At 37.4% G+C, this 26,232-nt stretch overlaps 1 protein-coding gene across 3 annotated transcripts in view; it reads right to left on the bottom strand.

The window, feature by feature from the left end:
* LRP6 (LDL receptor related protein 6) overlaps positions 1–25,664 on the bottom strand; it is a 125,615-nt gene extending 99,951 nt beyond the window's left edge. The window contains exons 1-2 of one of the 3 annotated variants that reach the window (XM_032473222.1): positions 25,322–25,664; positions 9,365–9,758 (exon numbers count right to left, since the gene is read on the bottom strand). In XM_032473222.1, the coding sequence (XP_032329113.1) occupies positions 9,365–9,758; positions 25,322–25,376 (449 nt within the window). In that variant the 5' untranslated portion in view covers positions 25,377–25,664. The remainder of the gene's footprint in view (positions 1–9,364; positions 9,759–25,321) is intronic. The other 2 variants (XM_032473220.1, XM_032473221.1) reach the window with 2 other exon arrangements.
* Between the last annotated feature and the right edge of the window lie 568 nt (positions 25,665–26,232).

The raw sequence follows: 26,232 nt of genomic DNA, 5'->3' as shown, positions 1-26,232 counted from the left end.
GACGCAGAGAAAAAGACAATTCCTAAGGGGAAAAAAAACATTCTCCAGATTGTCTGCTAGGATATGACATAAACATTTTCTATTATTAGAATGACGAATATTTGACACTGAGGCTTGAAAACCTCCCCCTTAACCCAGCTGCCTAAAAATTAGACTATGAGGTAAACTCCTTTGACTACATCATTTTATTCTGGACTCTTTCCAAAAATAAAAAATAACTGGGGTGCACATATTAAAGAGTAGGTTTGGTTTGGATTAGTTGTTTTGTTCTTGTTTGGGCAGCTAACCTAGCTTAGTAACCTATGGTTACCTAAAAGTACTTAACAAAGCTGTTAAATTCAAGTAGTTGTGTAATATATTCTGGAAACACTTTATCAGCATCGTATTTAAAAGTCAAAAGGATACCTAAAGTACCTTTAGGAAATGCAAAGGTTTTTAATAAATATCTCCCATGGTGGTCTCAAAAGCCAGGTTACGGACTTACACAGGAGAAATCTCTCTTCAGCAACAATTATTACTAACTCTCCAATTTATGTAGTCTATTTGGCCTCTAATTTATTTTGGCTTCAATGGGTTCTATTTTGGTTTTGAATTAAGAGAAGATAAACATATTTACTTGATACTAAAGAATTAAATATATGTGGTTACAGCTCCATTTTGCCAGAGTATGCACATCTGTTATTCATCAAAAACTGTGAAAATCAGTACCAGGTTGTTATATGCTGTACAACAGTTTCCATACAAACATAATTTTATTACTGTATCTGGCCTGATATCCATCTGCAATGTTTTCTGGAAAATAATTTTTAAATGGAGTGAAGGGTAGAAGATAGGCTTCACTGTAATTAGGAAATAATTAAAGAAAACACTGAAGTTTTCAAGACATCAAAACTTTTTATGTCAATAAAGTAAAAACATCTCAACTGTCAATGAGACTAGATTTTATACAAATCAGTCATGCTATACAAATTTATTACAATCCACAGCATGTAATTTCCACGATTAGGTAAGGATAAAACAGTAAATTTTCCAAAATATTCACAAACTCGTAGTCTAGTATGTGTACGCAATCTGAATCCAGTTTGCCCTAACAAAAATACTCAGAAATGTTGGGTTTCAATAAATCTAAACTGAAGGGATAAATTTTCACCTTTTACAAGATGTAATTACATACAAAGGTGGCCAATTAAGACAACATTTAGAATTGAGTCATAAAAACTAAGTGAACCAGATCTATAGTAGGTCATAAATCACTTCATGATCTTTGAAGTTACTTACATAATACTACCCATAATTAAAAGACGTTATTAGTACGCATATTAGTAAGTATGAATAATGCCCAACTGTCCACATATCATCCACATATATCCTCAATAAGAAAAGGCAATATTTAAAAAATAGAAGCTAGAATTTCTATTTCTGGTAATTTGGTCACAACACAACCAGAAAACTCTCCTTTTACAAAACACCTCGGACCACCAGTTAGTCTTTTTATTTGATTTATACATTGCTATGGTCTGAATGTGTGTGCCTCCTCAAAATTCTTCTGTTGAAATCCTAACTCTCAAAGATGACAGAATTAGAATGTGGGGCCTCTGGGAGGGGCTTAGTCATAAGGGCAGAGCTGTCATGAACGAGATTAAGTGCCTCATAAAAGAGGCTCCCGAGAGACCCCCAGGCCCTTCCACCACGTGAGGACTCAGCAAGAAGGTGCACGAACCGGGAAGAGGACCCTTACCGGAAGCAGACCATACTAGCACCTCCCAGCCTCCAGAACTGAAAGCAATAAATTTATGTGATTATAAGCCATTCAGTCTGTGGTGTACTGTAATAGCAGCCCAAACGGACTGAGACACACATATACACAAAATGAAAATGTATAAACACTCCTTTAAACGTACAGCTAAGGTAGCATGAAAGTAGGGGAAATCTCTAGAGAGCCAAAAATTAATAGGCAAGTAAAAACCAGTAAGTGCTTGATGCTATAGCAACCCTGAAGGATATACTCATCTGAGAAACTGAGGAACTTCCGTTTCAATGGCAAAGCAGGGAAAAAGGCAAGGCCCTGACACACAGGAAGCACTGTCAGGAGACTTCTGCACAAAGACTCTCAGGAAACAATGAAGTAGGAAAATCTGCCATTGGCAGAGGGAGGCAAAGCAGCTTTTTTCTGCTTTGGCCTAGACTCTGAAAAGCTAGGAAAAATCACCACAGACTTTGTAACCAGAAAATATCCTCACATAGGTTTAGAGTTTGAATTTCTTATATCTACACTGTACAAAACTCCTAACTCCATAAATTAAATATGAAAAATGATCTCTGAACAGAATAACATAAGCCTACACATACGTCAAAACTGCAACAAAGTCTGTGCATTCTACTATGTATAAGCTATACCTGAATTTAAAAATAAAAGATAAAGTAGGTCCCTGGATACACCTCTAGGGTGCTTGCCAAAAGCAAACCAAAAGCTCCCTGGAAAAGTAAGACCACGCCCCACCACTTCCACGAAGTTACTCACAATTCTCAAAGATAACCCCTCTGAAGATGTGCTCACAATCCAAAATTATAAAACCCCTAGGGAAACAGTTCACTTTAAGCAAGAATCAGGAAATATAACAAAGAAAAGAATTGGATTTCCAAGAACTTCAGACAACTGAACAATCCGATAAAGATTCTAAATACTTAAAATGATTAACACATATAAAAAAAAAAACACATGAGACAAGACATCACAAAACAATAATAGACATCCCTGATGAAACAACATATAAAATGATCTCAGTGGATGATAAAACAATAAATGGATGAGAAACTAGATACTGGCATGGGTGTAAAAGGATACTAATCACTTGAAGACTATAGGAGGAGGAAAAGCTCAACATTCTAATAAAAATATTACCTTTCCCCATATGAATTTACTGAACAATCTTAGCATCACTACAAGTAGGACAAGACATTACGTACTTTCTGATGTGATGAATACAAAGTACTCAGTACTATCTATGAAGCATTTGTGCCAAAACATTGAACTTGTTGTTAACCAAGTCTTCTATCATAAATTTCATTTTACAAGAAACATAAAGAGATAAAAGTCAAACAACAGAAGAATCTCTTTAAAAAACCAAAATCTGGAATATTCTACAGGACTACTGTAGAATCTTTTCAATAAGTCAAAAGGGAGAGGGAAAAAAGGAGGGAATGCTCTAGAGAAACCTAGGAGGCATAATGAAATGCAACCTGTGAATCTTGTTTTAGATCCTAATTCCACACCAACTATAAAATGGCATTTCTGAGACTATTAGATATTAGAATATAAACCAAATAATTTTAATATTAAAGACATGTTCATTTCTTGTGTGTGGAAGACAATGGTACTATGGTTTGGGAAGACAATGTCGACTTTTCAGAGATGCAAAATGAACTATTCACAAGTGAGATATTACTGTGTGGATTTGCTTTAAAAACTTCAGCTAACAAAATAGCCTAAATTTTTAAACATAGGAGAGTGGCTGAATAAACTATGGCATGAGGCATATTCACACAATGGAATACTATGCAGTCACACACACAAAAAAAGACTGAGAAAAATCTCTATGAAATGATATGGAATGATATTCAGGATGTGAAGTAAAAAAAGAAAGTGCAAAAGAGCATCTTTAACATGTTCCTCTTCCGTGTAAGAAAAAAAGGGACTATAAGAAAATATATATATGTAGCTCATTTGTGGAAAAACGAATTCAATAAGATAAAACCAGAAATAAAAGACAGTAAGATATCTCCAGAGGATAAATGGGAACAGGCTGGAAAGGGGAAATGGGACCAAGGCAGAAGGATAGGAAGGAAGGACACTACTCTAAGTGTAACTTTTTGTGTCATCTCTAACTCTTAGAAATCAATTATTTCACATAACCCCAAAATAAATTGGGAATTAAAATCAACCAGGATATGGGGGGATATTAAAAATGGAATACAAACAGTAATAAATATATTATAAATGCCACATTGCAATGGGTGGGAAAGAAATTACCTAAATAAATTTGGAAGACAGTATTTTGAATCTACTGACAGTATTTATGTAGTATTACATTCTAGATAGTAAATTCGTTAGCTAGAAGATCCTTAAAATTCCCAACCAGTCCCAGGATTTAATGAGCAGAAAATAGGCCTTCCCCAATTTATCAGGACCTCTTTCAAAACTGTAAGTTACTGACAGTTCATAGCAAAATCTTTCACAACAGGACCAGTGCTTTACAATATGGAGCTTTAGGATGACTGGCTATTCGCTTTGATGCAAAAGTGATGGAAATGGATATGATCTAGGGAAAGAATAAAGAGAATGATGCACTTTCAAACTTTAAGAGTTAATGAAGAAAGGAAAAGCATGGTCCAAGTGGTAGGAAAACCAACAGTATAAAAATCACAGTTTTAAGACTTTGAGAGAAAAATTTCTAAAAAGAACTTGGTATCTGTAACAAATGCTGCAAAAAAAAAAAAAAAACAAAAACAAAAACAAAAAACAACTAAAGGCAATCTTTTTATTCCTACTTCACAAATTAGCTATCACAAACTCCTCTTTCCAAAATCTTAAAGGCTCAATGACATAAATACTAGGTGTGGTCAAACAAATCTGCTATAATTTCTGAAGAGCCAATCACACTGGAATATAGCAAGGGTATATAAACTCCCCAAAATGCAGGGCCAATACTCAGTTAAAGGTATTCTATTCTTTACTCTCATAAAATTCCATTCTTCTTCCTGCTAAGGATGAATTAAAAGGTCAATGCTGCAAGCAAGGAAAGCTTTTATTAAAAAGGTAAAGCTATTAAGAGACTGGGCTACATAAAGTCATTTAGTCATACTGCAAATATTTCCCTTTTCAGTATTCCTTCAATAGAAGTGGTCCTGGATATAAGAAACATAAAAATATTAGACCACATAATCAAAACTCAATTTGTGATGTGATGGATATCACTAGATATAAAGAATTAAAAACTGGATGAGGTTTAAGGTATTTTTAAGAAAAGAGAAAAGCCCGACACTAACATTTGAGAATATATATAAATATATACACACAGGTATTTATTCTTTAAAAAAAGTTTTCTCTTCCAAGGGCCTTCATTCCTATCCCAGAGGCTAGTAAAGGTAAAACTTTAATCCAGATTTCCTGGATTAGTGGCTTTTCCAACACACTCTTAATTTTTAGATAATCTCAAAAAAAAAAAATCTACCCCCAAACATATCTGAATCTATCTATATAATCTGCCTAAAAGTAATAGGCTACATTATTCATTCTTCATGTAAAAAGAATCCTTTGACATTTTTAAGTATTTCTCAGTTCACATCAAGGAGAACTAGAAAAAAGGTTTACACTGGTTTTAGGGGTGAAATAGCCCTAAAAAAGGAGGTCAAGTGTGATGACATATACAAGGGCAGCAGAAGCAAAATTTTAAGCGTCTGTTGTGCAGAAACACAGTTCTAACCGTAGCGTACCTAAACTAGACCTGAATGTGTAATTTAAAATTTTTAATGTAGGTATGTGGAGTACTTTCTTTAAATGTCTCACTTTTAAAACTTAATGTCAAAACTGAAAGGAACTCATTATAGAAATGAGGAAACTGAGGTCCAAAGAAAATAAAGTAACCTGCTTGGTAAATAATAGAGGTAGATGTGACATAAAACAAACTCTACTGAGTATATTTTTATAAAATATGATCTTGATAACTTCTAATGAAGAGACTAAAAATAGTAATTATGTTTTAAATAAACCAATTGCAATCAAAACCATATTGATTTAGAATGCACAAGACCATGCTAAAATTTACATCTGCTCAGAAGGCCAATGTTTCTATCAAGGACAATTTATAGGATTATAAAAGAAAATAGAAAGCCCTGTCATTCAGAAAATATTTACTGCACACCTACTATGTGGCAGGAACTATTTTAGTCATTTGGGATATACCAGTGTAGAAAATACTTTTAAACATACTCAAGATATGAGAATTGTGTGTATATAATTGATAGGAAATTATAAATCATTCTTTTTTTTCTAAACTAGGTCTGCAAGCATTTTTAAAGCAGAACTTTCAGTGTTGTTAGTATTATTCTTAACAATGATAAAAATGTATTTTTAAAATATGTATCTTTCAAAGCTGTTCAGTATGAATTCAGTTCAGTCTGAATTCACTAAAGTTTAACTTTTTAAAAAATATTCAAAATGATCTGGAATACAAACAGATCCTTAACAAACAACCTTTAGAACTGCTTTATCTGCACCTCAAACAGCAGGCCTCGCCATCACTAAAGTCAGTACAGTCAGCCACTGAAGAACAGATTAAGGAACACCACTATGAGCGGCCACAGAGGAATCACCTCTCACTACAAAGTAAGGACACTGCCTTTTGTTTTGTGGTTGTTCATTTCTGGAACAATTTCCATATACACATTTCCCTGTTACTCATTCTGAATTCTACACTGCCAGTCACTCAAAAGAGAGAAAAAAAATCTCAGACTAATAGAGGCCAAATTTAGGGAGGGAAATAAAAATCTTCCCTCAGCCTAGGCTAAATGCACTGATTGCACAAAGAACCCCATACATCCGAAAGCACAGATGTCTGCGCTAGTTCCCAGGGCTCAAACAATACCACTCATTCAGTAGCTTTCCTTTCACTTAAGCTGAAGGGAGAGAGCTCCGTCAGCTCTTCTGAACCTCATAACCCAGGATATCCTGGAACTCTGATAAAGCCACCTTTTTCCTCAGCACTGTTTTCATGTACTTTCTCTGGAACGCAAACTTCGTTTTTCCCCCAAAAAATAAATCTGGAAATCATCTCTTCTGTTTGATAAGTGATACACTCAATCCAAAATTACTTTTCCATTAAACACAAATCTAAGATCAAAACCGAAAAACTGTTTGATAAAACATATATTTTAATGCATGACTTTAAAATAAAATTTTAAATATACTTCATCATGCTAATTACCAAATGCATACCATTTGGCTGCATTCTATTTACTTCCAGTTGCATAATTTTTAAAAATAGACATGATACAAAATAACCTTCCAAAAATTAAAATAAATTTTAGAATTGTTAAAGGAGGAAAAAAGTGATTTACACACACAACGTGCGCACGCATACACACACACACACACACACACACACTCAACACTAGCCACAGATATCAAAATAATGAAAGGTATTTCATTAAGTGTTTGACCAAACCCCTATTAGGCCTCAGGAAAAACATACTTATTCTTCACTGAACATCCCTTAGAAGCTTAAGTAACACAACTTTCTACCTTCAAAGCACATTATTAATTGATTCTTCCAGTAATATCCTTTATCAGCTGAGTCTGGCAAATTCTCACCTTAAATACTGGTAAATGTCATAGGTAAATTGAAGCCACGGAAACCATAATGTATTTTTTAATCACATGGCAAACTTATTTCCTAAGATGCTTATCGGACCTGCCACCCAAAAGTAAAGCTCACAGTTTTAGGGGGCAAAATGAGAATGATTCATTCACTCATTAAATTATGAGATTCTGAATGGTCAAGACTTGTCTATAAATTCAGCTCCCCTGACTCTGTACTATCACATAGTCACTATCCCTTATGGATATAATCAAGATGCTGCTCCAGATTGTGGTAATCAAGCTGTTTTATCCACCGAGCTTCCTTAAGAGCTCTCGTAGCCTTTCTAATTCCTTTAACACGCATCCCCTCTCCACACACATACAACATAATGCAAATAAACATGCTTTGAAGGAAAGGTTCTCTCTCCCATGTCTTCTGTCCTTAAATAGATACTATATCCTTAAAGATATTCCCCTCCCTCCCCAAGAATACAAAAAGCAAAGCTCTGAACATATTAACAATTTAATAGATATTTGGGTAAATTCCCATCATCACGCTTAAGAGTTAAGACTGAATTTGTCAAAAGGAAAAAAAGAAAAAAAGAACTATTTATCTTTTCACCAAAGTATTACTCCCTAATAACTACTGAAAGTACCAAAATCCTGTGTGTTCTACAAAGCAGTAACCTCAGAAGCATTGCAACACTGAGACTGAACGAACTTTGTTGGCAAAACAGATTCCATTTCTCAAAAATATCTTGCAAGTTTTCAACAACCAAATTCTTCAATCAGCAGTTTACCATACATCCAACATCTGTGACTGCCTCCTTGGGACATTCAATCCTTTTTCCTACCGCCAGAGCCAGTATATTTTCTGATGCTTTATTAAGAGACCTTCTGACTACAGCAGATACCTCTTAATGCCCCTCTAAAAACACATTTTGTATATATTATATATAGTGTATATATATGTGTTTTCCAGAATGTCCCACCCTAAAATTTTGCTATACCATTCTCCATATTACTTTTTGCAATTAGACAAATGTTTTCATTTTCCTACATCTTCTTTAATCTTTGTCACCAAATAAGGACTGATATCAAGACAAAGGAGCACATATAAACTTTTGTTTCATTTTCCACAATTTTAATTTATTACATAGTATTAATCTACTCCCTTCTATAAATGAATTTTAAAGCAGATTCCAATATACTTGTAAGTCAAAGAAAACGAAATATTAAAACAGTTATTCACAGATTATTTACCTTTAGATGTTTAACCAATTATTAGTAACTCACTTCAGGTTCATGTTTCATTATTTATAGCTAGTCATGACAAACTTTGGCATGACAACATACTCAGCAGAGAAATATCAAGGAATGGTATATGGCAGGACTGAAAGACAGTAACAGAGAAGCATGTGGGGACAGAGTTCACATTTTATAATAAGGCTTGCCCATAGTTTAAAGTTTCTCTTCTCATTAGAAAATAAAATTTTACAGCAAATACATGTTTAGCTAACGAGAAATAAGTCATTTATTAACTTTATTTTTCACTCAACATTTATATATTAAATAATACCTCAGAACTTAACATAAAAGATAGTAGTAATATAAAATAATCCTGATTATAATAAAAGTTGTAAGATTCAGACATTTTTTATATCATCCTGAGCTATCAAATACTACTCTTATTATCATTCCTTCTTCTCTGCCTTCTAATTATCCTCTCATAATTATGAAAAATAAATGCAGAGAAAAACCAAGAACCGTAAGTATGGCTATCCCATAACCGCTATGAGAAACACAAAACTATTTACAGAAACACTTTACTTTAAGAACACAACATAACTTCCCATATTCAGTTACACTTGACAAAGAAACCCAAAGAATATAAAACTGGCATCTGATGTTTCTTTTCTCTTAGAGGTAAGGGGTATCTATGCTAATGGAGAGAAACCAGCCAGGAAAAGGAGATACAATAAGCTTTGTACATTACACAAAACTTACCCACTTGAAGGATCTAAGGCAATAGCTCTGGGTTGATCCAATTCTTGCCAAAATAAAACTTTTCGTAAAGATCCATCTAAATTAGAGACTTCAATACGGTTAGTTTCAGAATCTGTCCAGTATAATTTTTCTCCAAGCCAATCACATGCCAGCCCATCAGGGGACAGTAATCCAGAAACAACAACATTCTGTACACTCTCAGTTTTGTTGAACTCTGTTCGTTTAATGGCTTCTTCGCTGACATCACTCCAGTATATCAAGCCATGACTAAACACAAAGTCCACCGCAGCTGCATCCTCCAAGCCTCCAACTACAATCGTAGCATTCTCTTTGCCATTTGAAGCATCAACCAATCGTAAATCCCTTCTGTTTGCATAAAGCAACAAAGGGGCCGCTAGATCAAAAAAAAGAAAAATATGTAAGTCAAAAAGAAGAAAATGTATTGGTTCCTACAAACTGAGTTTCAAATCAGCATTAGGGAGTAAATACCATCAAAAATAAAGAGTAAGTAAATGTACAGAAAATTGCAAAACACAAAATACTGTTCTTGCAGCATTTTAAATACAAAAGAGTTGCAAGATGGGGAATTAATTCTACCAGGACAGTCTTTACTTGTTAAAATAGTCTGTCAGATAAAATTTAAAAGGTTCGCCATTCAAGAACTGGCAAGTATATGGAGCTGCTGGACCACTCATACTCCACTGGGGGGAATGTAAAATGGTGCAGCCACTTTGGAAAGCAGTTTGGCAGTTTTTTAAAAGGTTAAAAATACAGCCTACTATATGATCCAGCCATCCCATGCCTAGATAAGTACTCAAGAGAAATTAAAGTATATGTCAATACAAAGACCTGTGCATAAATGTACATAGCAGCTTATCTGTAATAATCCAAACTGGAACCAACCCAAATGTCATCAACAGACTAACTGATAAACAAACTGTGATAAAGCAATACAATAAATAGTAATGAACTATTTGTACATGTAACTCAGGTGAATCTCAAAATAGTTATGCAGAGTGAAAGAAGTCAGACAGAAATGAAGAGTATATATTACATGACTCCATTTATTTAAAACTTTAGAAAATTTAGGTAATCTACTGTGACAAAAAGTAGATCAGCTGTTGTCTGGAGGTGGCGAGAGAGGGTGGAAAAGAAAAGGAGGGAGTGATCATAACAAGGCATCAGGAAACTTCTGTATTATACTATACTGACTGTGGTGATGGCTCCAGAAGTGTATATGTCAAAACTTATTAAATTTTAAACTTTACATACATACACATTATTGTATCATCAATTATTGCTTTATTGTACCATCAATTATACCTTCATAAAATTGCTGAATAAACAGTCTGGAAGAGATAGTTCTTAATACAACCATTTTTATTCTGTTTTATATGATTAGAATGAATTTTGAATAAGAGCTAATACCAAAAGTAAATATAAAGCCTATCCTAAAGGAATGATATTTAACTATGAGAAAGCTGAAGCTGTTAGGACTGAAGCAGTATAAATCCCATGTATTGAGTTTTTTAAGTATTTATTTCAAGCTTCTGACATTTACTTTCCTGATACCAACAGTAATTAAAAATCTAGAGCACCACTATCCAAAAGAACTTTCTGTGATGATAGAAATGTTCTCTTCACCATGAATGCAAATAGCCAGTGGTCACATGTGGCTATAGAGCACTTCAAACACGGCTAGTATGACTAAGAAATTAAATTTTTAATTTTATTTAACCTTAATTCATTTAAAGTAGACAAGTGGTTGTATGGATAGGACAGATCTAAAGTTTGAGATGAAAAACACAAATGAGGCAGCAAAAATAAGACCACAGATACAATGCAATGATCTATGATCTTCTCTCACGACTACTTACTAACGGTCTAAAACTGTGTCATCCAAAGCCCAGACCAAGTACCACTGAAAAGTAACCACTCCCTCCTTAAGAAATTAATTAAATTTCAAAAGATTAAGGTGCTCAAAAACGTGTAAAGAAAAAAATGAGGTTCAAGACAGTTTATGGATTATGTCTGACAAATCGAGTTATGTAGTCCACCATTTTCATCTGTAAGTACAAGATGAACTTTCCTTCCAACTAAGCTTAAATCTAACTTTCCTCATCAAAAACAAATGGACAGATAGCTTTTTAAAAAAGTGACCAAGAATCCTTTCTGCTTGTTCTGCGTACCTACTGCAACTGTTAGCAAATTAGTAAATTTCCCTCAGATTCACTTTAACTCATTTCAAGCCTTCATACATTACACTGATTTATCAGTCTGCACAGTGTTCACCACACTGTCTCATACTGGGTCCCTCATATACTATGGGCCAATTATAAAAATCATAAAAATGATCTCTACTAGTTAAGGGTACAATGCTAAGTGTTGCATAGGGCTAAGAAATAGCCCCAGAGCATTTAAAATTTAAAATCCAAGAGTGGTAATAATCTGGTATTTATTGGGCACCTTTCTTTATGGCACTTTCCCTGGAAAACTGTACCTAATCTGTACATGGCATTCGGTGGCAGCTAAATGTCTTTAATGACTTTCAAGTCAAACATTAACATTTCTACTGAATATGTGGTCTACAAAATTCAAAGAACCTTTCTGGTCATTTAAGGTCTCAAAAGCCTTATGAGTACAAAAGAAAAAAAGGAGGGGGGTATGAACAAGTAAATTTCTTTTAAGCTAGCAGTACTAATTACAACTGAAGATTTCTAAAGGACTGTACATAAACCTACACACTATTAAAAGGAAATTCCACAGTTCATCCTGTCCAACCATCCTTCACTTAAGTATTTTCTAAAATGTTGTCACCAATACCTATTTAGCAACATATTACACAGGATGCATGAAAGATATCATTTGATTTGTAATACTGGTTTTTTTTCCCCATTCTTTCCGCCACCTCCCCTGCCAGGTTACTGTGGACAAATAAATGTGAGGCAAGGACAACCCAGGCAAGGATCCCGTCTTAACTGCCTCTCCCATGTGGGAGGTGGGGAGGCTAAGCCCACGCTCTAGGAAACGGAGCCAGGTGTAATACTGTTTTAATCTACTAAAGAAATACACTGGATCCACACACACTTGCCCTGAGTTGTAGCACATGTGCCATGCACTCAGTATCTTCCACTCCCAAGAGCTAATCCTGCTTCCTAATACCCAGAAAACCCAAATAACCACTGTATCTCTGAAGGTTAGTGAACCTTCCCTGGTGCTTAGAAAGCCTTATTTTCCTTTATTAACTTTCTACCAATCTTTCTCCAGTAACCTTTCTAAACTTCTTCTACTTTCCTAAAGACAAACTCCAAGCTTTGAATCCTTCATCCCAAATCATCTCACTAAATAATCTCAGTGAAGCAGGAAGCAAGGTAAGTGTCAACATCCCCAACATCTTAATTTAAACTTCTCAAAAATCTCTCTATCTCCCACACATCCTCCTTTATTTTATCCTCAGTCTCAAATGACTAGTTGCCCTTCCTCCTTTCTAAGGTTAACGCAATACTTCTGGTTCAGTATCCCTACCTCCTCCCTGCAACGTTGCTGTATCAACTGTTCCCTATTTCTTGTATTTCCAATGGCTCCTGCCAGGTCCCTGCTATCAAAAATATTTTGTTTTAATAACGCTAGCCTTGCTACCACCAAGGGAATAATTATACTTCTCCTAACCACAAAATCTTGTAATATTGGAATACAAGTCATACCACCAGCCATTAGCTATTAACTCCCTTAGTCTAACTTCTCACCCATCACTCAACTGAAACTGTTTTCTCCAAATCCTCATGACCAAATCCAACTGGCCTTTTCTCAGGCCTTATCCTTGACCTCTCTGCAGCATTCAACGTTGACCATACCCCCAGCTACGTAGAATGGCCTCCTTCTACAATACTATTAGTCTTCTGGTCATGCTTCATCTGCCTTTTAGTTTCAAAGCTTCCTCCCACTGCCCAAATACAGGTATCCTTAAGATTCTCTGTTGTTCCCCCAAATAATAGCAGAAGAGAAAATTATCCAAGTTCATCTGGTCAACAAGCAACTCTACTCAGGTAATTCAAGTTATCATCTCCATCCTAAACTTCAGTTCTGCACATACAGCTTCTTGCTGGCCATCTCTACCAGCCATAAAATTAAATTTTATCACCTTTCTCCCAAAAAACCCTTCAAGGTCATTGGTAACACAATTTTCCTAATCCTACTTGTGTGCTATGGAGCCACCTTTGATGCCTCCCTTTCCCCCAATTACTGTCTTGTTGATTCTTCTTTAGCATGTCCTTAAATCTGCCTCTTCTTTTCCACCCACTATCCTACTCTAGACCCTCATGACCTCATGCTTGAACTACCTTCATAGTAAACGATCTCAACACTGTCCCTTCCCTTTTCTACTTCTAATACTTCTACTTTGTCCAACTCAAAAAGCTATTTTCTTTGTCTAAAATTAAAAAGCCTCCATACCTCAGGCCTCTACTGAGTGACTTCTACTTATGACTCCACTTACCTTTTAGTCTCTACCTCATACAAATTAGTTTCCTACACATCAGCTGTGAGCACATCATACTCCATCACCACAGTGTATTCACTTTCCTGCCCACTTCATGTTTCTCTCTTATTATCCCAGCAAGAAAGTCCTTCAAGGCCAGATTCAAACCTTATCTATTCCAAGAATCTTTCCAGTTGCCTCAGCTTTCTTTCTTTGCACCCTCACAGTTTTCACCATTTATTTGATATTAGCATTTTTGAAAGTATATTTCCTTCTTTCACTAGGATCTCTACCACTTGGAAACAGGAGCCATATCTTTTAACTAATTTCATCCCCAATCCCCAGCACAATTCACTGTATGACCGTAATATGAAAAACATATTTACTAGTATTTAAAATAAATTTTTCAGAACCTGATCTAAAAACATACTTATCAAAAAAAAAAAAAAAAGCCCATACTTGTCATAAACCCAAAAGGATTTTACATTAAGTACTAGCCAAGCACACACAAATGCCCATCTTACCCACTGACTTGGCTTGACCAAAGTTTAGTCAGGTTTCCCTCCTCCCCAAGACCCCTAAACTTTGGCTAACTCTAAGCTTAAGCAAGCCAATCCAGAACATCCTCTATTAAGGACTCACTCGGAGCATGAACTGACCACATACACATACACACACACACAAATCTCCTGTTAAAACTGTCCTGGTCATGGCATCTGCTACCTCTACCCACTTGTCCCACTCTCTCACAAAGATCCTGCTGGCACTATTCACTTCTACCTATGAGTAAAGCCTTTTTGTTTCTGATTCTGAGATACCTGCATACCTTGTGGTCAGAGCATTCTTCCTATTGCGAAAGTCTTTTCAAATAAAGTCTCTCCCTGCCAAATAGGGATTATTTTTATTTGACATTTGTATGATGACATGACTTGGATGAGGACTGGACCTCACCTAAGGACCCGCACCATCACCACCTCTATAATGATGCTTTGTGAGTCATTTAAACTCCTCTCCAGCTTACAGATTCAGGGATCTTTCCTTGAGTTCAACTTTTGAAACAGTGCTGCAAACATCTTACCTGTTGCAACACGGTAAGAAGTTACTCTGGTATTTCACAGCAAAGAATTTTTTTCATTGGCTCTTAAAGCAGTCGATCACACACCACCTTGGAGCAGGAATATTCCCATCTCTTCCATGAGGCCTCTTCCATCTTCCCAGACTTCTCTAGTGGAGATTACACAAGGAAACTTCCTGGCTCCTCACAAGAGAATACTCTTTCCCAGCTCCTTTCAATTCTTATGCCTGGTTTAATTATCTAATTCCATAGGTAATTCTCACTCTACTAAGCGCCCTCCCTTTTCTTCTCCCACTGACCCGGTGCTTCACCAGTACAGCACTAATTCAATTCAGTATCTTCAAAAATGGCAAAATTTTACCAAAGACAATTCAGAACTTCAATGTCTTCCTTGGAAAACGGGATCTCAATGGGATCTCCCTAAAACCTCTCCTTTCCCATCACCCTCTCTCTTCCTTCCTCCTTTTCACCACCCTCAGTCTTCCCTTCAGGTCCATGAACCCTTCAACTAGCCTCCTTTAATGCCCTCATCTCCTCCACCCCTCTACCCACCCATCAACTTTCCCTTCTAACTCCAACCTCTCAACTCCCTGCAGTTACTGGAGATTTAAGGCTCCATTTTCCCCACTACAGACTCACTAGGGGCTCAGGGACCTGAAGTTAAAAATACAAACTGGAAATAGGCTGGATCTTTTATCCACTCAAATGAGCTTTAGAGGCACCCAGACAGCCCTTGGTCTCTCTTCAGTTCCTCACTCAAAACTCAGTCCACAGCCTCCATAATATTACACATCAGGGCAAAGAAAATCTTAAAAGGTCTCTTCAGCCTTCGTACTGAGTAGGTAAACTCAACGTGCCCCATCTGCTAGAAACAATTAAAGGTAAAGGAAGGATCAGAGCTAGCTCTTCTAAAAACAAACCAGCAGTGAGTTGAAACTCAGACTGAAGCTATTAAGCTCTTTATTTATATGTTTCTGTATGTACATGTGTATGTATGTTATAGGTGTATATAAAATATTTTTCTACCTCCAGATGGTATTGCCAAGTATAATTTTAGACTATAAAATCCCTTAATTAAAGGAGTTTCATTCTGATTAGCTTGAAGATAAATAAGTGCTCATATAAAAGTACTCCTAAGATTTCCAGAAGTTAAGGAAATTAAACTTCTTATATTTTCACAAGTTTGTTTGTTTTTTAATAGAAACTAACCCATATGTTTTAAGAATCCAAGTTAACATACATTTAGGCAGATCTTCGGTATATTCAAGTACATACCTGAATATGTACTTCCTAAATTTTTACAGGTTTACTGACAGAATAAACTAACATTATATCTACATTTGTATTTAGACAAGTTGAATCATTTTTCTGACAAATTTTATTTCAAAAGTAATTATGTCTTGTAATAAGCCAACTTGAAGATAGTTTCCAAAATCTTCCAGTATCTTAAAACCTTAGACTTATGCTAAGTTAGTTCATGGTTATTCATTAAATATCTAGGTCATTTCTAAGTAACAGAACACACTGAAGTGTAAGTATTTCAAGTTTATATAGGTTTTTATGTCTTATTTTTATGGTACCAAGAAGCTATGTATATTTGAGTCAATTAATGAATACATTCATTTTTACCACATTGAAAAGCTGTACTGTCTGGAAGTGTATGGCTATAAAAAGTTGTGAGATGTATATTCATAAGCTTTGTCAGTCTACTACAAAATGTTGGTGTATGACAGACGGTTCACAATTATCTACCTCATAGTTTTCTCTCTGTAAAATAGTAGTTACTGTAATTGTTTTAATCTTGTAGGTAAATGAGACTGTACTAGGAGAAATAATGAAAGAAAGGAACAACTTTGCATGCAAGGTATGCAGAATGTGTTTTTAAGGAAAAAGAAAACAATCCTAAAGTAAAATGACTAACTGTTCCAGAATGAGAAAGAGGAAGATGCAGAACAAAACCTGAATGGACAGAGAAAGTTATAACAAACTCACGGAAAAAAAAGAATTTCATTTGTCATGGTCAGAGCCAGCTAGTATTTGACAGGTTTATTTGTAAGGATGTCAAAAAGCACTTCAATATCAAACATCATATTTGTACAAAATTAAAATTTGGTTTTCTAGTTAAATGATAAAATTTTCTTGGGTTATTGGTCTGCTCTTAAAGAAGTTATAAAAGGTGTTTTTTTGCCTTCTGAATAATCAGTCTCCCTAGAAGCCAAAAATTCAGCGTCTCTTTAGAATTTTCTGTGTTCGGTGTTGATCTTATCATGTCTTACTATTTTTTTAAAGAGTCTTCCCATTTTTGAAAGAGCTAACGTTATCATCATGTTCTTTCCTATGTTCACTTAAAAAAATTTTTTTCTTGGCACCAGCTAAAAAGGTTGCCAGGTATTTCTTTTTCATTGACCCAATCGAATGTTCAAACCTCCTGACAACTTTCTACATCCTGCTTTTTCAAAATCAAATACTGAATGATGTCTTTTGCACCTCAACTGCCTTTAAAATTTCCTAAAAGGCCCCTGGAAGTTCACAAAGAACTAATTCTTTCACCATGTAAAAAGAAAAGTGTTAAAAATAACTACCTGGTTTATCTGATCACTGTTACGATTTGCATGGGAAGCACTGTCAAATCAGAAGAGACGCTTACCCTCCCGAGATTAAATCTGCATGGGTAAAATGTTAATATGATTATTTCAACAACTGTATGAAGTTCCTAGAAATTTATCAATAGCCTCAGTGTCCACAATATGTTTCTATTTATCAAGAGTCCCAGTGCTGCTTTGTCTGATGTAAGACAATAGTACAGCATCATCAATTATAATCTTGATTCTTTTTCTTTAATACTTTTTAAAAATGGTACCTTGGTCACAACTTGACTTCTTTAATTTAAATACAGTATATTCTAGGTAGGCCAGTGAGTGGCTCTCCACTGGGGATTTACATCACTTACTTATGGAATTTTATTACACAGATGTTTAGGACTTCTTGATATATTCTTAATATACTCTAACTAAACTTGATGACACGTTTTATCTCAGGATTATTACATATCTTTAAGTTTTCCTTCCTAAGAAGTTTATATTAATTTATACTCATAGATTCGATGTAGTATCTAGTCTTTTAAAATAAGATTAATCATTATGCTTATAGATATTTTGTCTAAAACTTTTCTGGACTGATTTTATCTTGGTTTGCATGTCATCAAACAACCAAACCTTCTCATCGACTGCATTATTTTTTATAACAAACTTTCATCAGCTCTTTCACTTTTAAAATTAACCACAGTAAGTTACCACCACCATTTTAAGTTGTCATCTACAGATAGTTTTTTGCTTTACTCCGATGCTTCCCTGAAAATGCCTATAAATCAGCTATAGGCCAAATGCTTGTCTTCAACCAAAAAAAGGACCGTTAAAAGAAGACTATACCAGGCACTCATGTGCACAAGCTTATGGTGGCGTCACTTAAATAATTTTAAGACTGTATCAGTGGACCGAGTCAGGATTCTCAAAAGGCTAGTGGAGAAGCAGATGGATTCATGAGACTTGCTAACTTAAGACCAAGCAGAACAAGAACTAATTACACAGGACTGAATAAATTGATAAAAGATGATTATGGGTTTTGTTTAAAATACTGCTGATGCTTCAAGGTCCTATATTCTGTATATAAGGAATTCATTTTTCTTTTCTCTTAAGCTATCTATAATTTATTTACAATTTAAGCAAACCATACTTTTGAAAACAGAAATAAACCATTTATTTTTTCTCCCTACCTGACTCTTCCATAATTCAAAGACAAAACTCTTATTGAAAGAGCAGTCTTATTTCCATGGCAATATAGTTATTTGCATAGATTCAATGAAAGTCTGTCCTCCTAGTTGGAAACATTATTATGTAACCAAGGCTTTGACTGGTTATGCTTTATGTCATATTTGAAAATCATGCTCATTTAATCTACTACCACCAGACACTTCTAAAGAGCTGTCGTTGATTTTACAGAGCAATGCTTACAGTCTCCTTAGGAAAACTAGACTGGTACCTGGTTTACAGAGTTCCCAGACCTATATTAAGCAAGGTCAACTCCAGGCAGGCCCAGAAGCCACAGGATATTTGGGGGAACCCCAGGAATTTACCCAAATCTACAGGTACTGCAAGTAAAACCCAACAGTGAGTACCTGACTTGGCTTCTTGGTCTCAAGAGGCTTTTAAAAGTTCAATCCAAGATCCCTTATAAAAAGTTCCATCAAAGCAAACTTAAAATGCCTATGCCCACATAAATAATCAGGCCAAATCTAATGAGCCCGACTTTACAATGACTTTATTCTACCCTGTTATGGACTGAATATTTATGTCCCCCAAAATTCATATGCTGGAACCCTTCACTTCCCCTCATGTGATGGTGCTAGGAGGCAGGCCTTTGGGAGGTAATTAGGATTAGATGAGGTCGTAAGGGTGGAGTCCTCATGAATGGGATCAGTACCCTTATGAGAGTCCAGAGAGAGCTTGCTTCCTCTCTCTTCTCTGCCCTGTGAGGATACAAAGAGGTCAGCCGTCTGCAATCTGGAAGAGGGTCCTCACCAAAATCTGACCATTGCTGGCACTGTCCTGTTGGGCTACCAGCCTCCAGAACTGTGAGAAATACATTTCTGTTGTTTATAAGTCACCCAGTCCATAATATTTTTGTTATAGCAGCCTGAGCTGACTGAAACATATCCCTATTTGTTTTAAACAACAGCAGGACTAACCAAGTGCTCAGAATTGCCCTTCCTTATCCTCTGACTTGGCTTGATCAAATTTTGGTTAGGCTCTTCTCTCCTATAAGCCTCTAAATTTAAGCAAGCAGATGCAGAACTTCCTCTCTTAACAGCTTGTTCCAAGCCATCAACTGACCGCAGGAAATAAAAAATTCCTGTTAAACTATCCTGATAATGCAATCTGCTCACCCACACTCACACGGCCCACATGCCTACAAAGTTCCTGCTAGCACTGCTTACCCTTCTCCATGAGAGAAATCTTTCTGTGTTTTATTTTGAGATGCCTGCAGATCCTGCAGTCAGAACATTTTCCCTATTGCAATCATCCTTTCAAATAAGGTCTCTCCTTACCTAAATCTGGACTGGTTTTTATTTAACAGTAGTATGACAAAACACCTATATGCAAACTCCAAAATTACAATGACATTTATTTTTCCCTTATCAAAAATGATTAGTATCATTTTCAAAACCATAATAAGGTCCAGGTGAAATTAGGTACATATAGAAAGCACTGTATGTAAAACTACTGTCCAGAGTACCAGCAATCTGGCTTTGGGTCATTCATCTTTCTACTGTCAATAATAATTTATAAATTCACTTAATTAAAAAAAATTTTTTGGCCTAAAAATATGGTTTCACTTCACATCCCCAATCTCCTGGTACTTCCAAGCAAGGTACAACAGAAACAAAAATTAGCAAGTTACATTAAAGCTAAGAGGATTACAGCATTGAAGCACCAGTAATTTTCACCAAACCAAGCCCAGGCACATTTTAGTATTTTCAAACATTCCGTAAGGATGCGCACTTCCACAAATAACAAAAACAGCTCAAGAAACAAAAGCATGTGCTAATAACATCAAACAACATTGTTTTCCTTGTATTGATGATGACTCACATTTTAAACGAATAATCTCAAAGGTAAATATCCTTTTCTTTAGGTTGCCTAGTTCATGTATCTGATTAAATTTCAGTTATTCACATGCAACAGTGTTCTGTTCATCAAGAGAGGGCTCGTTTTACAGAAGAAAAGACTCTCATACAAAGAGTCAAACATACAATACAGGAACTCAGTACAGAATTTACCCATCCTACAAGAAGTCCATCAACTGGATAATTTTAATTGCCATAAACAAATAACACAATGGTAAAATGTCTCATTTAGACAATATCTTGATAAAATTATTTTGCCCTTAAGTATGGGCAACTTTTAAATAACTAAGTATCACAATCAACTAAGCTATTTATTCTGTAGTTTATGTATTATAATCACCTAAAGTAGTGTTCAAGTTGCAATCCTTTAGAAGGCAAAATAAATTTAGTAGATAGTGGCCACCTTATTTATACAAAACAAAACAGAAAATATCAGAAGGAAAAGCATTTCATGGAGTTTATTTCAGTTGCAGAAGAGTCAAAAAGTTCAAAAACCACTGGCCTAAAAACACTGACTGCCTACAACAGTGCCCAGAACTTAAATGTTTTACTGGTCTTTCCTAAGCATTAATATTTTTTTTTAATGTAGTCATTTTAACAATAGTGACCATTTATTCAAAGTCTACTCCTGACTGTGCACTGTGCTATCGCTTTGCAAACATTATATCTTCAGTTCTCACAGAAATCTTGGAAGGAATTATCTCCATCTAACAGAAGAAACTAAAGCTAAGTAACTTGTCCAAGGCTACACAAAATGGTAGAAGACTTGAACTTGGTTTATCAACAAAGCCCATACCTTTCTGCTACAGTGCCACTCTTCATAATCTTCTCTGAATATAAACTTGCACTAAAATTTCCATGATGAAAATTAATTTTCTCAGAATAGTTAACCATGGCCTGAACACAACTACAACCTGTTACCTGTTTTTCCAATATGTTCAAATTGCAAGTTCATAAAAATATTTTCCATTTATGGATCCCTTCACAGAATCTTCTTTGATATTCAAAAAAGACAATCCTTTCTGATAGCCAAAGGATATATAACTATATGGAAAAGTATTTCAGTTCAGCAAGTGGAAACCAATTAAAGAAAAAAAATTCTCCGAAAACCTGAACTATGAGGAATCACTATTAGGCTTAATGATAACAATGAGCTGAAACCCTAAGTTTCATAACCAAATTATTTCCTGGCCAGATAAGCAAATCTAAAGCCAAGTAAGTAAGCAGAGATTGAAGTACCAGATTCAACTATATAAAACTGTCTTCAAATATCGATTCACATGACTCAATCTAATGGTTAAAGGGTTACCTAGTCTAGGTTCTCTCCAAGTGTGTTGCTTGGAACAAAGGTTCAGCAGAATGTTAAAAGGATTTATGAAAGAATTCACTGTCAAGTTTGGGAAATAGTAAATTCAAGAAAGTTAAATCTGGTCTCCACTTCAGGACCTCTCAGAGCCCTTAACGTGTTAGCATGAAATGTGAACCTCCAAAAGAAGGACTCGTTATCCTAATGAGGATAATGAAGGTGTACAGAGATTAAGTGACTTACCCAAGGTCACACAGTTCACTAATGGCAAATTTAGAACCAAATTCTCCTGATTCCCATGCCAAAATTCATTCTGTCTCCCCAAGACCTCATTATACCTGATATTAAAGAATTTTCCAAGAACCACTTTTATAAAAATCTATGATGGGAAACACTAGTGGATTGTTCCAATAGTATTTACCACCACTCCACCAAAACAAATTACCCTCCTCCAAAAAATTAAGTAGCAAAGATTTCTTACAAAACAAACAAAGCCTTCTCAAAATGAGCTGGAACATATTTACAGATAACACACATTTAACAGTATTCTAAAACTTATATTCTTATAAAAAAATTTCCTCTAGGAAATCAGAGCTATCACCTTTTCTAAGAATGGTAAAGATGGCAACCTAGATTGTGAGGTCCATTGGCAGGCACCATGTACGTCTATTTCGCTCACCACTCAACCATCAGAGCCTGATATACAGTAGGTATTCCATACTTAATTGCTGAAAGAATGAACAATAAAATCCCTGCTCTAACATTAGTTAGCTGTAGGATCCTGATCAAGTTACAATCTCTGAATCTGAGTTTCACCACTTGCAAATGAAGTGGTTAGACCAGAATGACTAAGATCTCTTCTATCTTTAAGAATCTGTGAATCTCATACAAATTAAATCTCTAATCCCCAGCATTTGAGGATATGTCCAAAATCAAAACTTACAACAAAAAATAACATTTGCAAATCACTTTATATTCAGTACTTCATGTAATATACCCAGCAAATTTGCAAATTAGCTCGGTATTGCTACCCACATTTTATAGGTAAAGGAACTGGGGCACAGAGAAACTGATTGACTAGATCAGAATCACAAAGTTATTAAGTAGTAAAGCACAGACTTTAAACCCAAGAATTTAGTGTTGAAATTGTCAAATCTTTCCATTACACCTTGTCCTCTGACAACAGGGATAGGGATGCAGCCCAGATGATGACAGCGTTATTCCCTGGCTTTTAGCTATTGATTTAACAGGGCTACAGGACAAAAGGTCTCCCAACTCTCTCATCATCCTATCTCATTAATGTTAAAGCTCCAACTCTTCTGTGAAGAAAAATGATCTTAATGCAACAAATTATGCACATTTTTCTCCTTGGAGTCCAAGGTTAACTAGTATCACTATTTTAACAGAGAATATTATTATCAAGGAATGAAAAATATCCGAATTATGAACAAAAACCTATCACTGCAAGACAGTTTTAGTTCAAGTATGTACTCACAGTTAAGTACTTTAAATTCAAAAACTACCTTATACCATTACTAGGCTATATTTAAAATGAGCTTCACCTTTGGAAACTTTGCTAGTGGAAATAAGGCAATTTAAACTATTAACTCTTTTAGGTCTTCTTATGTAATATCATACTTCAAAATATTACTTCAAGTGCAACTTCTCTGAAGTCCAATAATGAACAAACCCAACCCTAGGCTCAAACCTGGTGTTAAACATGTGGCATTTACATCACACCCTTTCATTCCAAGAAATACAATTGGGCAACCAGAAGCATCCTGGGTTATGGATTTCAATTTCCCCAAGACTTTAACCCATCAGCTGACTCTCCTATTCGTTAACTCTGCTAACCTTCTGTCTCAAAATATATACATATTCCTACATCAAATGTAATTGTTTCTCACAGCTAGAGTAAAATCCTCTTTCAACAGGAAGTATACTATAAAAACATATACTTACTAAACCTCTTCAAGGATATACCACTGTACTAAATTCTCTGCCAAGAAAATTAAATGAGCACTAACCTGGAGTTTACGCATAGAAATAGTTTGGAATATACTTACAGTGAGTCGTAATTATTAACTACAAGTAAATACAACATGCGGACGTAATATTCCTGAAGAGTAAGTAAAGAAAAAAATTCCTCCTCCAAAAAAGCCGTCAATCACGACCACCCAAAATAAATATATACACACAGAAAGGCATATCCGGTTCATTTATAGCACAAGCCTTAGTACTACCGTGTTCTGGCAAATTCAGTAAGGTCGGACACTTAACAAAAGTTTTGCCTGTTACATTAATAGCTAAAAATCTCCTTAGCCTCAAGAGATCTCATACCTGAAAAGAACTGACCAAGAACACAAGCGAGAATTTTAACAAAACCAAAGCTACAAGTCACTGCATCAAATTGGAACTTAAATTCCTCTGCTGGTAAATGCCCCACAGCGTCAGGCTCACCACCACTTCAACACTGCTAAGTTTGAGACGAGCTGCTGAAATCTTGCGGGCCAGTCAAAAACCTTAGTGAACTGTCACAAAATAAGTCACAGCGTATCTGACAGCTTTGCGGGCCAATTAAAAAAAAAAAGACCATCGAATTTACGAGATTCTCGGGGCCAATTACCTAAAATAGCCTACATGATTTACTTAAGCGCCAAGCAGTCCCCAGGGGGAGAGCAGCAGATGATACTGAGGTTCCAGGACAGGCTCCTCTCTGCCGAGGATGACTTTCCTACTTGGTGCCAACTGTACACTTGCATGCTCCGAAAATAGGGGCAAGTCCTGAATACCAAGGGTTACAAGGGCAACGTTTCTATTTTATTATGGACTGAAGCCCAGAAGATTCCCAAGGCTAAACACTCGACCTATAACCTCGAAGTCACTTTCCAACTGTGCTCTCACCCACGATCATTATATCCCCAACTGGAAGCCAATTATTAGTTGTAACAAGGCCTGGAAAAATAGTAAGAGGGCTCTAAAAGTTCACGGGACAGACAATAGGTGGGGGCTTCGAGGGAGAAAGAAGCCCAACGTTGAAGCATCCTGGGCTCAAACATTCCGAGAGCCAAAATACATACAAAGCCCCTCGTCCCTGGTGACTCCAGGCGGAGACTCACAGAGCCTCAGTCACTCCGCCAGAATGGGGCTCCGGGGGTCCCCCAGACCGGCAGCGCGGGCGGAGGCTCCGATCCGCCTCGACCAGGTTGGGCAAGCGAGGTGGGGGCTGTAGCGTGGCCGGGCGGAGCGCGCAGACCCTTCCCGCGGCCCCTTCCTCCCTCCTTCCCCACGACCAGGCCTCTCCCCGCTCCTCTTCCCCGTCCTCGCCTCCTTCCCTCCCCTCCCCCCAGACACACACAGAACAAGGCCCCCTTCCCCCGCAAACCCACCAACTTTCCCGTCCCCCCGCTTCCCACCTCTCAGGAGCACGCAGAAACTGCAGGCCAGGAGGCTCCTCAGGACGGCCCCCATCTTCCCTTCTCGCGTTCGCGTCGCTCACCGGCGAGGGGCGGCCCGAGGAGGGGGAGGCGAGGAGCCGGGGCGGCCGCCGCAGCGGCAGGTCTGCACGCTCATGCTTCCCAGCTTTCCAGACACAGAAGAAAGAAAGGGGCACGTCAAGGCTCCGCGCGCGCCGCCGCCCTCTCTACCGCGCCGCTCCGCCCGGGGCTCGCGCGACGCCAGCGTCTGCTTCCATCCCGCCGCCTCCTCCCCCGGCGCCCCGTTTCCCCCGCGCAGCTCCTCATTCAGCCTCTTCCTCTCACGCAGCGGCGCAGGGATACGGCCACGGCCGCCGCCGCCGCCGCCGCCACGGGTCGCCGCCGAGGTCTCCCTGCGCGCGGGGGAGCCCCCTCCCTCGGCACCGCCTCCCGGGCAGTCTTAAAAGCCAGAGGGGGCGGCGCGCCCGTCCTCGGCTTGGAGACCCCGGGAGATCCGCGGCGCGAGCGGAGGCGGGCAGGAGGGGAAAGGCCGCCCGGCGGCGCATTCCGATGGGATTCTTTCGCCGGCCGGCCCCTTCGGCCCTCCCCGCGGAGGGCGTGAAGCGACGTCGAACAATATCGGAGCCGGCGTGGTCGGGACTACTTTCTGCGGCTCGGCCGGGCCGCCGCCTGCTCCGCTCTTTGTGCGGCCGCTGCCGGCCGAGCCAGGTGGGGCTCCGGGGCCACGCCGGCCGCCATCTGGGCCGGGGCGCTGCGGCGCGGCGGGCCGGGGGCGGCGGAGCTGCAGTCCACGCTCGGGGAGCCACGCGGATCCCGACGTGGGGGGATGAGTTCAGGCCACAGTGTTGGAAATTGGCTTCAGCATTTCTTTCTAAGTAAATAAAAACTAA

The sequence above is a fragment of the Camelus ferus genome, chromosome 34 (assembly GCF_009834535.1).
Source record: "Camelus ferus isolate YT-003-E chromosome 34, BCGSAC_Cfer_1.0, whole genome shotgun sequence".
Taxonomy (NCBI): Eukaryota; Metazoa; Chordata; class Mammalia; order Artiodactyla; family Camelidae; genus Camelus; species Camelus ferus.
The sequence above is the reverse complement of the archived record's forward strand: the minus strand, read 5'-3'. Positions and strand labels throughout refer to the sequence as shown.